Source organism: Ascidiella aspersa, chromosome 2 (genome assembly GCF_963924565.1).
Source record: "Ascidiella aspersa chromosome 2, kaAscAspe10.2, whole genome shotgun sequence".
Taxonomy (NCBI): Eukaryota; Metazoa; Chordata; class Ascidiacea; order Phlebobranchia; family Ascidiidae; genus Ascidiella; species Ascidiella aspersa.
The window spans coordinates 17,718,118-17,732,133 of NC_139448.1; the positions used below are offsets into that span (position 1 = coordinate 17,718,118).

Consider the following 14,016-nt stretch of genomic DNA (forward strand, 5'->3'; position numbering starts at 1 on the left):
AAGCGTACCTTTTTAGCTTTTAGTTATTTTTAAATACCGTATATATGAAAAATTCCTAGCTTTAAACCAACTTTTCAATAGAGTTTGATGCGAAAACAATCAAAACTTGTCTTAGGGCTTGTACGCTGTACGGTTGTTTTTGTTTACGTTCTAAAGCTATCCTTGTTAAATTGATAGATTTACTGGGTTTTATGACAAGCGAAATTACCTACTAGTGCCAAGCTGCGCACAACTATTTCCGAGTACGAGGGTAAATTATTCTAATGACGTAGGAACTATACAAGAGAGAATGAAAACATATGCTGAACGATATTTTATTGTAAGCCAACAATATGTTGACTTTTAAACAACACTTTTCCTTAGCTTTATAAATATGTATACTGTGATGCTACCACTGGTGTCGGTGTGACAAATTAACCGTACCAAACCAATAGTTTCCATTGCTATAAATTTGTACGTTGACCCATATTTTTTTACGTTGACCCATATTTCACACACAATTAAAGATAATCTTCGTTTATTCTTTTTTTAAGTTGTGTCTATTTATTATAAAACATCTTTATTTTGTGATGCATAGGCCTACACCACAGGGTTGATATGGAATCAACAAACCCAACAAAAATTTTAATGTTTTTGATTGGTGAGATAAAGTAGCTCTTGGGTAATTGCGGATTTGCGTTTGGGGGGGAGGGACAGGGCCCATGGAAATATTTTACGATGACGATAGACAGTTTCGTGAAACGGTAACGTCACAAATTTACGTAGAAAATGTGGCGTCTAAAGAAGTAACCTTAGGAAACCTTCTGTCTCAAAGTCAAAGCAATACAAGTTGCGTTTTGGCGTTATATTGGCTATTTTTTTAATTTAGGATACGTTACGTTAAAGGTTGGCTTTCACTGGTCGTTTAAGCCTTAATATATTTTATTAATTTTATGTTTATGTAGGTGTTCCAACGAGTAAAATGCTGTATTTTACGTAGGTGATTCAGATCTGTAAGATGCGACTTGTTTTCGGCTGATTGATGTATGCTCAGGGGATAAAACGATTGACCCAAAAAAACACGTCCTGCACAACAAAAAAATCTGGCACCCGGCTTGTTATGTAAGTGGTTTTGTCGCTGTTGTGGCCGGCTGCAGCCCGCAGTTTCTTTGTCACTTCTTATTGCCCCTCGGTGACATTTCCTCCCCTTTTTCTCGGTCCTTTCGCATTTGCCGACAATTTTTTCACCTCGCTCGCTCTAACCGGCTATATAAGCCTTCTCTGATCTGAAGAGATCGTTCTCAGTACTTGTACCAGCGAAAGACAAGACGCATATCGGCGTAATTGTCACTCCGAGAAAGTTCTACTATTCTTGAGCCGAGAGATTCTGAACTTGCAAATACGTAAGATCAGGTGACGATCAAGTTTCGGGGAGCGAACACTTAAACGCAAATGAACAAGAGGTTGATATGAATAAGCGATTCCCCCGGGGAAGCAAAGCAAGTACGATTCCGAACATGGATTTGTTGGGTCTAATCTTTTTGTCGGTCGTTGCAAATGGAATGGCACGTAAGTACTTTACTATTCTTTAATTACAATTATGACGATGTAATAAACCTAATATTTTTTCGGATCACTAATAACTGTGTAGGCTTGTAATGTAATAATAATATTAAAAAAGTCGAGTTCCATAAGTTTCTGTTACGTATTAACATCCATTCCTAGTAAACAATAGTGGCGAACTTTGCCTACTTTTGAAAACACAACACGTGTCTGTACATATTGATCCATTATATAAAAATAGGCCGTAATAAATCGTAACCCGATAAGCATTATTCAGTAGTTGAATCAACTCATTTTGATCAAACTTATGTTGAGGATGCATTTGGTAACGTTTGATGTAAAATCCGAAGTCAGAAAACGTTATAGTTAAGTCGCATGACACTTTTTTAAAACACTTCGGTTTCTTTTCTAAAAGTAGATATTGTCAATGTCGAATTTCTTACAGTAACGCATTTTACGTGTTAGAAATGTAAGTGCTGCCCTGTTTAATAAAACGAAACGTTTTTTCATAAATACTATTTGCTCGAATTAAGTTGGTTGTTAAAAACAGGCACTCGATCTTAAAAAACAAACAAACTAGTTTTATCCCGGTGGATTAGTAAAAAATAAATATTGACCACAAGATTATCTAGTCTTGACCTCTTTTCATGATGCGAAACCGTAATGCAAACAGTTTGTACGTGTTTAAAGACTAAATTATGTTACCTTTAAAAAACTTACTAACTGATGCTGCGAGTGCTGGAACCATCTCAAAATACACATTGGCTAGTTTTTGTTACTGCAACTACAGAATTTATGTGTTTTAGGTCGTCTTGACGCGGATACGGTATACTGTCCACTGACATGTACTCCAGGTACGTCATAACAAACTAGCAATACCATGTTAAATTTGTATATTTTATGTTATTATTTAAACTCTTCGAGAGAAAATGGTTGTCTTTGGCCAAGTTAAAAATTAAAATGTACGTCTTTACCGAACCGTCCAGTTTTAAAAGTACGTTTTTTTCCGTAACTGGCCAATTAGCGTACTGCATTTATTTGGGTCAAAGCGGACCATTTCTAAGAAATCTTAAAAAACCTTCGAAATGTAAAATATTTTTTTGGTATTTAAACCGCCAAATCGTCCTATTCGCAAAACCTATTTTTTTAGATGCCGACAATTCGGGCTACGTCGTTGGAAAGGTGTACACCTACCAATATGCGGCGATGACTACGAGCAGAGTGAGTGGCACTGCTGACCAGCAAACCTCGAATAGCGGCTTCAGCGCTCGCGTGTCGTTGGAAAAGCTGGCCAAGTGCCATTACCTGGTTAACGTGGAAACCGTGCAGAGTGAGACCATGTCGCAAGCCGGAATTGAAACCTTGAGGTATGAGATATTGATCGTTTGGTTATGATGTGGAGTAAACCGCTCTTCGCACATTTTAGGCAATCGGAAAACCACGTATTGCTTTTTAACTGAACTCTTATGTGCTAAAATGCCCGCCTAGGGAAACTCTTCTTAACTCCATCGTGTACCTCAGTAACATCCTCTAAGAACCAATGGTGACTATTTCGTGAACAAATTAAACTAACTTTTTGACACACAGCTTTAAGCAACAATGTTCGTAACCCAGTCTGAGATAATTCCGATTATACCCAAGCTGAACGAAAAACGAAAACGAGTAATAGCTTGAAACAACAATGGCATAAAAATACCAAAACGGTTATATAGTTAACTATGAAAGAACGTTGAATTCGTAACTATATGAAAGTTTGTCGAAATAAGAGTGTCAGGTCTTTTTAAGGCTTGACAGCTGTTCGACTGTCGAACTCGCGTGACCTGTGGTGCTCTGGGTGATACAGGTCGAACCCAGTATCAACCTCCCTCAAAAAGTCCACTTTTCTACATAACATGTTTACCCGAAAATCTTGTTTCGAAAGCCCTGTTTGCGAAAACATCGCGTCTCGGTCAGTCGCCAACTAAGCGCTACTAAGAGCTCTAATATAAAAGAAAAGTCAGTTTAGTGATATCAAGTACCTTGTTTTTCCTTTCATTGTATGCGGTTCGTTTTTTAAAGACAAGAGGTGAAACTTGGTTTTCCAATAGTCAAGGAAAGTTAAACACTAACATCCAAATCATAAATTGTTGCTTGAGCAAAAGTTTATTGCTGCTTGATTTACATTCTTCAATTTAAGACATTCGTTGTAAAGTTGTTCATAACAGCGTTTTGCTCCTTTGGTCTCCCCAAGTTAACGAACCGGGATAACCTTTCGGTGGTGCTCGCGTGGACTTCGGACTTTCACAAACAAACTGGCCTGCTGACCGGCGTCTTGCAGGGCGCCGGCCAATCGCAACAGAGAGCGATGACCACCGGGCAGTGCCGGTCAATGGATTACTGCTGCGTTTGTTCCATTTGCCACACGCTCCAGGCCCTTTTGCACTTACACAAAGGGGACGTGATTTCTCGCACAGTGACGCCTCTTTATTTGTTTCCTGCCGCCGCTGTTTCATTGTTGTCCTGTCAAGGTTCTAGGGCACGACTAGCGAGACGCCAAGGGGCCGTTTTTTTATACTTTTATAACCTACTCACAAAAACTATTGCTATGCCCTCCTGAGTGAACCATGCGCGTGAACCATCATACAAAATTTAAAATACGAATAACACTGAGTTATATTTTTTTTCTTATTTATACGTATAAACCCCGATCCCTGGTGTACTGACAAATGATATGTTAGACATAACCACTTTTGAAATTTTTAGTTATATTTACTGCTTTGTTTTTCGGATAGAACTTCATTGACGCAATATCCTCTCCACCTGAGCTGGCAAGGTGGTAAAGTGGAAGAGGTTTGTGCACACGAAAGCGAAAGCAAGGAGACGTTGAACATTAAGCGTGGCTTCCTCTCAGCTATGCAAAATACCTTTAACGTAAACAAACCGCAAAAATACGAAGTAAGTTGTTTGTAATTCACATGAAATGTAGGTTCAAAAACCTTGGAACCTTTTTTTAGATTGTATTACTTTAGAGTAGACCATGACTGAAACAAGAACACTGCACAACTGTTGGGTTACTTTTTTAGCCAGCATTATTGCTACACAGTATTACATTAACGGTATAACAAAATTTAGAAATGCGCTGACGCACAAATTACAAGTTTTCGGGAAATATGTGTTCTAAGTATGATCAAAACATAAAATATCCTCTGTCATTCATGATCTATAAGCTTATCTACAAATGTGTTGCGTAACTATTGTATGAGCGCAGGCCAGTAGAACCGCGGTCTACTGGTCGGCTTAATGGCCAAAGGATAAGATTTTAACCCGGCTTAAAGCCACCTTTAGTTTTATTGGTTAAATGGGGGGCTGTAACATATATTTTTTAACAGAATGATGTTACGGGAAACTGCTATACCAGTTATTCTATGGAATCTGGACCCGGTGCTGCAAACACTGTGAAAAAAACTAAAGATTTAAACAAATGTACCGGCGAAAGGACCAGGTTCCAGACATCGATGTTATTCACTAAATACCAAGCTGATTCAGTAAGTAATTAACCTATAAACCGTAATTGCAATTAACTGTCATAATCATTTTATATTTAGAAATAAAATCGCGCCCAAATTGAAGTGGAATTCGCGATACTAGCAAATGATTTGTTTTTATCTATCACCATTAATTTGCAGACCAGAAAATCTCTGTTGAAATCCACACAAGGGTGTAACCAAACTTGGTCAGAAGGTGGTGTGATGGCCCGTGCACACTGCGTTGAAAAGCACGTGTTTCGGCCGTTTTCCTATCGTTCGAAAGGTGCCGAAACTGTGATCTCACAAAATCTGGAAATGCTCAGTGTCGGTGATGCAGATGAGAACACTCAGCGTGAGTTTAAATTTTTCAGTGATATAATAAAAGTAACCAACGTACGCCTGTCCTATAAACGATCCGCTCTAATTTTTGCCCATGTATAATCTTAACTTTCATGATAGAACTAACGGAGAGCAAAATGAGACGGACCACGTTATCCTTCGAGGAGATTCAGACACGGAACACTGTAGGAGAAGACACTGAAAATCTCATAACCGCACTGGAAGAAATGTGTGACCTCACTCAACCAAAAAGTCCATCAGGTTATAAAAATAAAGTATTTTAAATCTGAATAATGACATTCTACTTTTCAAAATAGTTTTTTAATAGCTATTTGTTACGCTATTGTGCTTTAATTTGCTACTGTGCTTTAACAGGTATGATGCCAGGTGCTTTTCTGAAGATTGTTGCGGCTATGAAGGGTTTAAGTTGGACAGGCCTTCGAAGCGTTTGGGATAACATTGAAAGTCAACAAATTTGTTCAAGTCAACCAAACAAAATCAGGTTTACAATTGTTTAACTGTTACTTAACACCAACGCTGTTTTCACGTGCCGGTGAACTGACGTGTAATGCTTTGTTTGACACGTTCATCTACTCGGCCGATACAGAAGCATAATCAGCTTAAGAGATGTGAATTTATGATCGCGACATAATTAGTGGTGTTTCATGACACGCCCGCAGAGGATGTTTGACTTGTCGTACCTAATGCAGCAAAAACGGCAAAAAAGGCAAACTGCTTTGTAATCTAAAATTTATTACCGGGTCTACATATGTCATTCTAAACCTGATTTGCCCAACAACAATTTATTCGCAACCCTTTTTCCGTTTTCAAAGTAATCTTGCAGATACTTTTTCCGGTTCAGGTTACTCCACAACTGTTTCAATAAAAATAATATGTCTAATCATTAATATAATCTTTTGCCAGACAAACTTTCATGGATTCCCTGTCAATGTGCGAAAAGGACGACTGTGTAAAGCTTGCTGTCCAACTTATAACTTCAAACAGCGTTGATCAAAAGCAGAAAGCAGCCTGGATTGGCTCACTTTCGTTTGTTCCCAAAGCAACTGAATCAATCATTAAATCTGTTCGAGTAAGAAACCTAAAAACTGTTTCCTTAAATTCGATGTAATAAAATAAGTGATTTACCCTTTTAATAATATTGTATATACCTTTTCGGTATTTACCTTCATCTTTAAACGGTGTTTTTTTATTTAAGTCGCTTATCAGCGGAACGGAACCAATGACGGAGTCGTACTTGACCCTGGGATCTCTGCTTTACCGATTTTGCCAGGACACGAAGAAGTGTGAAACAAATTCGGTTGTGCTTTCTGCACTCGATACGTTGCAGGTGTGAACATTTCCGACAATTATTTCAAGTATCAACTGGCGCTCATACGATTGCATTTTTTCAACCCAGTGGTTCTTAACATTTTGACACTGTCAGATACTGTCACCCAGCGGACTTAAATAAAATCGCTCGAAGCTAAATATTTGCATTTACGCGATTGAACAAAAAGCACAGCTCGCCAAGTGCACAAATAAAGCAAACTTTTGATACACCGCCAAACATTATCGCGGACTGGCGGTTAAGACCACGACAAATAACGTTGTTGTATAGAATTACACAAACATGAGGTTGTAATTGTAAACCGTTGTTTTCCGTCGCAGAGCAAATTAGGTGACTTGTTTATATCTCGTTTCAAACCGCTTTAGATCGTTAATTGCATTTATTTTACGGTAATAATTAGAAGAGCCCGGGGCGTCATTTTTTTCTGCGGCACTAGCTTTTTACAACAAGTAGTTAGCAACAAAAGCTTCTAATTACTTTAAAAAAATGTACTATGTTGTAAAGAAACTATAGTTGTAAAAACTCTCGCAGAAAAAAAAACAATGATATCCTGTGAAAAATAATACGGACTAAAAGACTTCATTGTTTTGCCAAAAATGTGATATTTTTTAGAACTAAACATAAAATTGATACTTTTGTCTAAAATCAGTTTTAAACTTTGTTTAATGATGTGCAGTTTTCACTGTTTTACTGAGATCATGTTACTTGAAATAGGAACCCCTCGGCGTTAATTGTCACACTGGCAATTCGGCCACCACCAGGAAAATCCTTCTCTCACTGCGTGCCTTGGGCAACGCAGGGATCAGTAGCGCGATTCAGACCATTAACTCCTGCATCTCTGAATCAAGGAACACGCCTGAAGTTCGACTGGCTGCCATGAGTGCGTTGAGAAGAATGTGGTGCTCAGAAGACGTGAGTTGTAACGCGTATCCTAGTTGAATAAATTTGTCCTTTCATGAATTGGATACGGGTTTATTAATACTAAAAAAAAACTTAGCATCTCAAATTTGCACGTTCTATTAACAATGATGTCATACGCTTTATATTTTGACAAGAAATTATACATCGGCAGGAAATTAAAGTAATAGGCTACTTAACAATCAGGCCATTTGTTTTCGAATTATACGCTATGGAACGCATTTTTTCAGCGAACAGCTGTAAAAGAAGTTTTTGCCAACATGGAAGAGGATTCAGAAATCCGCATCGCCGCGTACAGTGCTCTTGCACGATGCCCTTCGCCCGATTTTGTTCGTTCCTTGATGTCGCTCATGCAAACTGAAGAAGTGAACCAGGTAGGAAGTAATCAATGACGGGTCAAGGCAGCGGCGTTTGGTTCTTTTAAACAGTAAAAACGTTTGGTTCTTTTAAACAGTAAAACAGTCTATTAAATACTGAGTTCGAAGCTTTCCATATTTAGAAATGTGACCAACAAGATGAATTGGTATTCTACATTTAATTAGCTCGATTTTTAAACAGAGTGACCACGAAAACCCTAACATTTGACTTTCTAGTTTTTTAGCATTTTTTTCGACTTTATGAACGTATGTGTTTTTGATATAACAGTAAAAGATACACTGGGCTTCATTTCTATTATTTTATTACTTTCTATTATATCTCTTAAGAAAACAAATACCACGAAATAGTATATAAACATTGATTTACCTGTCAGGTTGGTTCATACATATGGAATCACGTTATGGAAGTAAAAGATTCATCTGATCCATTAAAGGGTTACATGAGGGCTTTGTTCCGCAGTGGTAGTTTACCCGAGAAGTTTAGTAAAGACAAAAGAAAATACTCGTCTTTCTACGAAAAGTCTATCTTCTCAGGTAAATAAAGTTATTGTGTTTCACATTTCGCCTATTTATTAAGCGCATAGTTTTTATTTTTCATTAGGTCTTATCATTGTTTTACATAAGTATTCTCTCCAACCGTAAGATTTTTCATTAACGAACGATTTTACAAGTACTCCTATTAAATGAAAATGTTTTTTTTCAGAAACGTTAAATCTTGGAGCAGCAATGGATGGCGACCTTATCTGGTCCACTAAATCTTTTATCCCAAGAAGTGCCAGGATCAATATGACGGTAGACCTTTTCGGTTCTGCTTTTAATCTTCTGGAAATCGGTGGAAGGATCCAGGGTGCCGAACGTGCTTTGGAACGTATTTTGGGTCCAACTGCTCAAGGTAATATGATTACCATATATAATTTTGCAAAAGCTTAAATTGTTTAATTCCAATGTTACCCTGCAATATTTCGTTGTTGTTTCTTACAGACAACGCATTCCTTGCAACCATACTTGGTGGTAGCAAAGATGATATTATAGTCAGAGAGAAACGGGATGCTGTTGACAAATATGATGGCAAACTTGAGGCAATCCAAGCCAAGCAGCCTGATCTTGCCAAGGTAAGTCGTTAAAGTATCGGTAACCTTTGCGAAGGTATACATCAAAGAGTTTTCTGTAACAACTAAGTCGTTCGGGTTCAGTTTGTAAATAGCTAGCATCCTATAACTATTACAGGAAGAAGATCCATCTGCTTCCGTATTTATGCGGGTGTTCGGAAATGAAATGTCCTTTAACACATTTGGAAAAGAAATTAAACAACAAGCTGATGCTGCATCATGGTTTGGAGGACTAAGAACACTATTTAACCTGGTAGCAGGTTAGAACCTCTTCAATATAAATCTTAATTATAACATTTAGTTAGCTATAGTTGTAGCCGCTATGCATTACTAAAGTCTGCTCGCAACTGAAAAAACAACTTTACTAAAGCACCAATATTTCATGTAATATTATGTTTTTAGTAAAATATAAACTTTGTTACATTGCTTTCCGCTATAGGTTCTGAGTATTCAATGCAACACAGTCGCATCCTGGCCGATAGTGTAGTGGTCATCCCTACTGCTGCCGGTTTTCCCTTGGAACTCAAAGTTAGTGGAGCTAGCACTATGGACGTTTCCATGGGAGGCCAGATCGACCTAAAACGAATACTGTTTGAAGGCTTTCATATCGGAGGATATGTTAAACCTAGGTAAGTTTACCAAACCGAGTTTTATTACGTTAACTCTTTCATCAATGATCATTCAATTTCGAAAATTAAAAACCTACGATGTTTTGTGTATAAGTGTATATTATTACCTCTAGAGCAACCGTTGAAGTGCACGCGAGTATGACAACAACTACTGGACCAATCACCCGATCGGGTATCGATCTAGAAAGTACTCTCGCTACCTCAATAGATGTCAACGGAACTATGTCGCTCACTGAAGGCAGAAACTTTCGCCTTAAAGTCGATGTGCCTCAAGAGCGAATAGACGTTTTCAATTTTAGGTTAGTAGACTAGTTCTGGTTAAACGAAATGTAAAAGTGTCTCTAAAATGTTTATTCGCAAACGCAGATATGCAGCTAATTTACAAGAACCGTAATTTGTTTTTATTGATACTGACTTGTCTGATATCGTATAGATCTCGTTTGTTCACGGTTCATGATGATGAGCGAACTGCTATCGTGCCAGTTGTCCCGGAAAACCAGGCCTCGTGGTGCACAGAAGCTGGAAGTCAGTTGCTTGGTCTTCAGGTAAGTTGGGTGACTTCATAGCACTAAATATGCACTTCAGCGACGTCATTCGGTGTTTGATTTTTTTAATCTTGGCTGGTTTGCAGGTTTGTATGCAATCATCTAAACCACACTATTCGACCTCGGCTGAAGATGAAACGCCACTGTTTCCTCTATCCGGACCAGCACAATACAGCTTCGAGATTCGCAAGACCGATCCAATGTTAAGCCATTACTTGCTCGAGACCTCGTTTGACTTGCAGTCCACTAGCGACTCCACAGTTCCCGATGAGGTAACTTAACGTGAACTAACTTTCCACCTCATGAATTGAAAGAAAAATGCCTTACCAACTTTGTTTATCATATTTAGCTCACGGCAAGATTTTACGTTGGAACTCCTGGCTCTCAAGTAGATAGAAGTCGCGAAATGAACCTTCAGTTCACTTCCAGCAACGATGATTTTAACTTTCGTATATCTACAGCCGAAAGATCAGTTCAGATACAGGGTAAATTATTATTATTGGAGTGTTAATGATAATATTTTATGTTGCCGCCAACTAAATGAACAACCCGCCATACACCAGCCTTTTACTTAAGCAATAAATATATTTGTCTTTATCCAAAGTTTATTTGTTATGCCTTGTTCAGCCAACAAGCAATTAAGCGATTACCGGAAGCAGGCTGAGGTGATTGTAACTTTGAACGAGATGACAGCCTACAGAGCCGATGCAAGTTTGCAATATACGAGCTCAAGGACAGGAGGGCACGTATGGAGCGGGTAAGCGTTGTTGCTGAGAAATAGGATAAGCCTGATGTAATTCAAAACTGTTTTATTATATTTTATGTTATTGGTAATTCGGTAAAATTAATTCATTAAATTTCTGTTTTATTTTTAGAAACGCTCATCTGATCACGCCTGGTTTGGAGAAGGCTCCTCCAACAGTCACTGGATCTTTTGCATACACCGTGGGAAAGCAAATGGAAGGAAGACTCGAGATCACCAACGTCATGTCTGAGGCAATCATTGTGCAAGGTGAGGACAACGTGAACATTGAAAGACCATATTTGTTAGGAATTTATATATGGGATGTGTACATTGCTGTTGTATTTCTCGCTTTAGTAAGGAGAATAATGAAACCGAACTTTCAACACCGTATCCATGTCAGATATACTGTTGATGTGTTTAATGATGTATGCTGAAATTTTTAGGTGATGCCGAAAAGACCGTGAACAGCGAACGAGTTTCGTATGTAGGTAACGCGCGCGTGGAAATGCCGACCTGCGGAAACGTTGAAGCACAAGTGCGAAGTTCGACCCGCGACGGTCGCGATCGCACTCACCTCACCATTAATTACGAGCTCTTCGGGGTTGAACAACAGTCGATCACACTTCTGCATAAGGTAAACTTCACCGATTGGTGACCTTAATTGCGCTAAATAATTAAGTTTAAATACTTGTACAACACTCGATTTTTTGAACAAAAATCCAACTAAATTAATTTTATTGAAGTTTTAGTAATTGAGTCCTAAACCTGAAATGTAAATACAAATTTTGCTGGGTTTATATATTTATATGTACATAACAAATTTGAAACATATATTGATAAATGTATATCACTAAAATTAACTTCTTGTCGAATATATATCTACATAGAGATTTGCATAATTTTATAGTGACAAGAAAAAATGTTTGGGTAAACACTCTCATTACTATTTGTAGTCGGGTGGTTCATCTACAGCTGAACAGGATGAGTGGAGTGTCGTAACAGACGTTGCTCTTTCGCAATTTCCTTCCCTTAATCACAAGATCCAACTAAAACATGAGAAGTCGGCTACTGAATCCTATTCTTCGTTTATACTCGATTACGGGCAGAATTACGAACAAAAAGCGAACATTCGGAGGTTCGCTGTGAAACAGGTAACATAATTAAAAATAAATGCGTCGTTATATACTAGATTCTATGTGCACTATTTTGCGTGACAGACCTTAACAAACCAAACTGACGAAACCAAGACTCACCTGGGTGGACGATGGAGTATGTCTGCGCCAGAATACGGAGTTGATTATGGTGCAACATTAAGACACGTCTTCGATTGGTCAACAACAGAAAACAAAATTGCTGTTTTAGGAGGATCTTTCAGGTTTATATTATAATCGTGGTCGAAATACACGTTGTGCTGATTTTCATTTTTGCTGCGGCACTTAATCGTATTTAACTTGTGACGTACTCCTATATAAACATCCGCAATATTTAATTTGTTCATTTCATGAAACTGAAGTTTGGCCTATTTATTGTTTAGTCAATCTGAAGACTCCAATCCCTTGACATTTGACCTCCGAGCGTCTGACAAATCTACCCAAAAGAAGATGAATATCGAGTGCGAAGCCACAATAAGCACTCCTTGGGGCGACATCTCCGCCTTACAGCGGTTAATTCAGGTTCAGCCTGGTCTATTAATGTCGTTCGGCAATTTCGGTTTTGGACAGGCTGCCGGTTTGCAGGTAATTGACATTAGCCAAGAACAACTGTATGAATTTATAACCTATGTGCCTTACGGAAAGCCTATTACCGAAATTATTTTGCCAAAGAAAGATTTCAGTGCAAGTAAAGCAAGTATAGAGATGCCATTAGCATAGATCCATACATATGCCATTATTGTGTGATAGGAAGATATTACTTTGTAAAATTACGTTTTAAACGTTTTTATATAACGTGAATAAGGCAAAAGCTCTAATAAATTATTGCTATCTAGATGCAAATGGTTTCCAACATCACCACCATGGACCAACGTCGAGGATTTTCTATGCATTTGTACCGGCCTCAGCCTAGTGAGATTTTCAGAGAACGGACGTTGGATGATGATTCAAGCATTGTCCAACCTCTCCCTTCAGAACAAGATATTGCTCTTTTTTCATCTGAATGGACCACAGACACTGACTGGGTTTTACAGGGAGACTATATGATATCAGGTACTTGTTTTGCTTAAACTTTTTGTTGTAAAAGCAAATAATATTTAAAACAAAAATGTAGCAAACCTTGGCCTGTTTTGAAAAACATACGTCAGAAATATGCTTTTCTTGGCTTAGTGCGAACTTTTGACGTCGTTTCTATGCAGTTATCCAGCTATTAGAGGGTATTGGATGTTTAACCTAGAACAATTTTGCCTGGATGTGTATAGACTGAATTTTAGTTGCATACTTTTGCACCAGTTCGACCAAGCACACGTGGTTTCTATAGGTTACCCGTTTAACGAAGTCATGTTTTGATTTAATTGTGTTTGACGTGATTTCTAAACCTGCTCAAATCCTGGGTCCGCGCTCCTAAAGATAATTGTGCCACTACATAGGCCATTTTATTTTATTTTTCAGGACTGACAGTGTTCGAGTCTCAGTGGAACAATCGATTTGAAATGTCTTCAAGTATCAGTCAAGATACCACGAGTGTTCCACAGGGGGTATCGGGTATTCTCGTTAATAAAAGGTAATTTAATGTCGAATTTTAAAACGATCAAACAATAGTTTTTTTTAAAGATAGTGATGTAGTTATGATGATGTCATACCCTTGCCAGGTTCAACTTCACAATGACCCACCCATCCAAAATCCTGCAACTCAGCGGCGTAATGCAGAGCGAGCGTTCCAGCACAAACAACGAGTTTCAGGACGTGCAAAATTGCCGACGTAACGCCTCAGTGAGGTAAATAAATAATGTATCTGAATGCCATA

The 14,016-nt window shown here is 38.2% G+C and overlaps 1 protein-coding gene across 1 annotated transcript in view; it reads left to right on the forward strand.

Moving 5' to 3' along the window:
* Positions 1-1,496: 1,496 nt before the first annotated feature.
* The window catches only part of LOC146164123 (uncharacterized), a 30,907-nt gene continuing 18,387 nt past the window's right edge, over positions 1,497-14,016 (forward strand). Inside the window, exons 1-29 of the mRNA XM_083380670.1 lie at positions 1,497-1,548; positions 2,693-2,909; positions 4,314-4,476; positions 4,911-5,066; positions 5,208-5,400; positions 5,508-5,648; positions 5,763-5,889; positions 6,312-6,477; positions 6,604-6,735; positions 7,450-7,647; positions 7,884-8,027; positions 8,405-8,564; positions 8,734-8,922; positions 9,012-9,142; positions 9,258-9,399; positions 9,579-9,768; positions 9,882-10,067; positions 10,202-10,313; positions 10,400-10,585; positions 10,663-10,798; positions 10,941-11,070; positions 11,189-11,325; positions 11,502-11,692; positions 12,012-12,209; positions 12,276-12,433; positions 12,593-12,794; positions 13,046-13,262; positions 13,662-13,773; positions 13,862-13,987. Of these exons, the coding sequence (XP_083236796.1) occupies positions 1,497-1,548; positions 2,693-2,909; positions 4,314-4,476; positions 4,911-5,066; positions 5,208-5,400; positions 5,508-5,648; positions 5,763-5,889; positions 6,312-6,477; positions 6,604-6,735; positions 7,450-7,647; positions 7,884-8,027; positions 8,405-8,564; positions 8,734-8,922; positions 9,012-9,142; positions 9,258-9,399; positions 9,579-9,768; positions 9,882-10,067; positions 10,202-10,313; positions 10,400-10,585; positions 10,663-10,798; positions 10,941-11,070; positions 11,189-11,325; positions 11,502-11,692; positions 12,012-12,209; positions 12,276-12,433; positions 12,593-12,794; positions 13,046-13,262; positions 13,662-13,773; positions 13,862-13,987 (4,592 nt within the window). The remainder of the gene's footprint in view (positions 1,549-2,692; positions 2,910-4,313; positions 4,477-4,910; positions 5,067-5,207; positions 5,401-5,507; positions 5,649-5,762; positions 5,890-6,311; positions 6,478-6,603; positions 6,736-7,449; positions 7,648-7,883; positions 8,028-8,404; positions 8,565-8,733; positions 8,923-9,011; positions 9,143-9,257; positions 9,400-9,578; positions 9,769-9,881; positions 10,068-10,201; positions 10,314-10,399; positions 10,586-10,662; positions 10,799-10,940; positions 11,071-11,188; positions 11,326-11,501; positions 11,693-12,011; positions 12,210-12,275; positions 12,434-12,592; positions 12,795-13,045; positions 13,263-13,661; positions 13,774-13,861; positions 13,988-14,016) is intronic.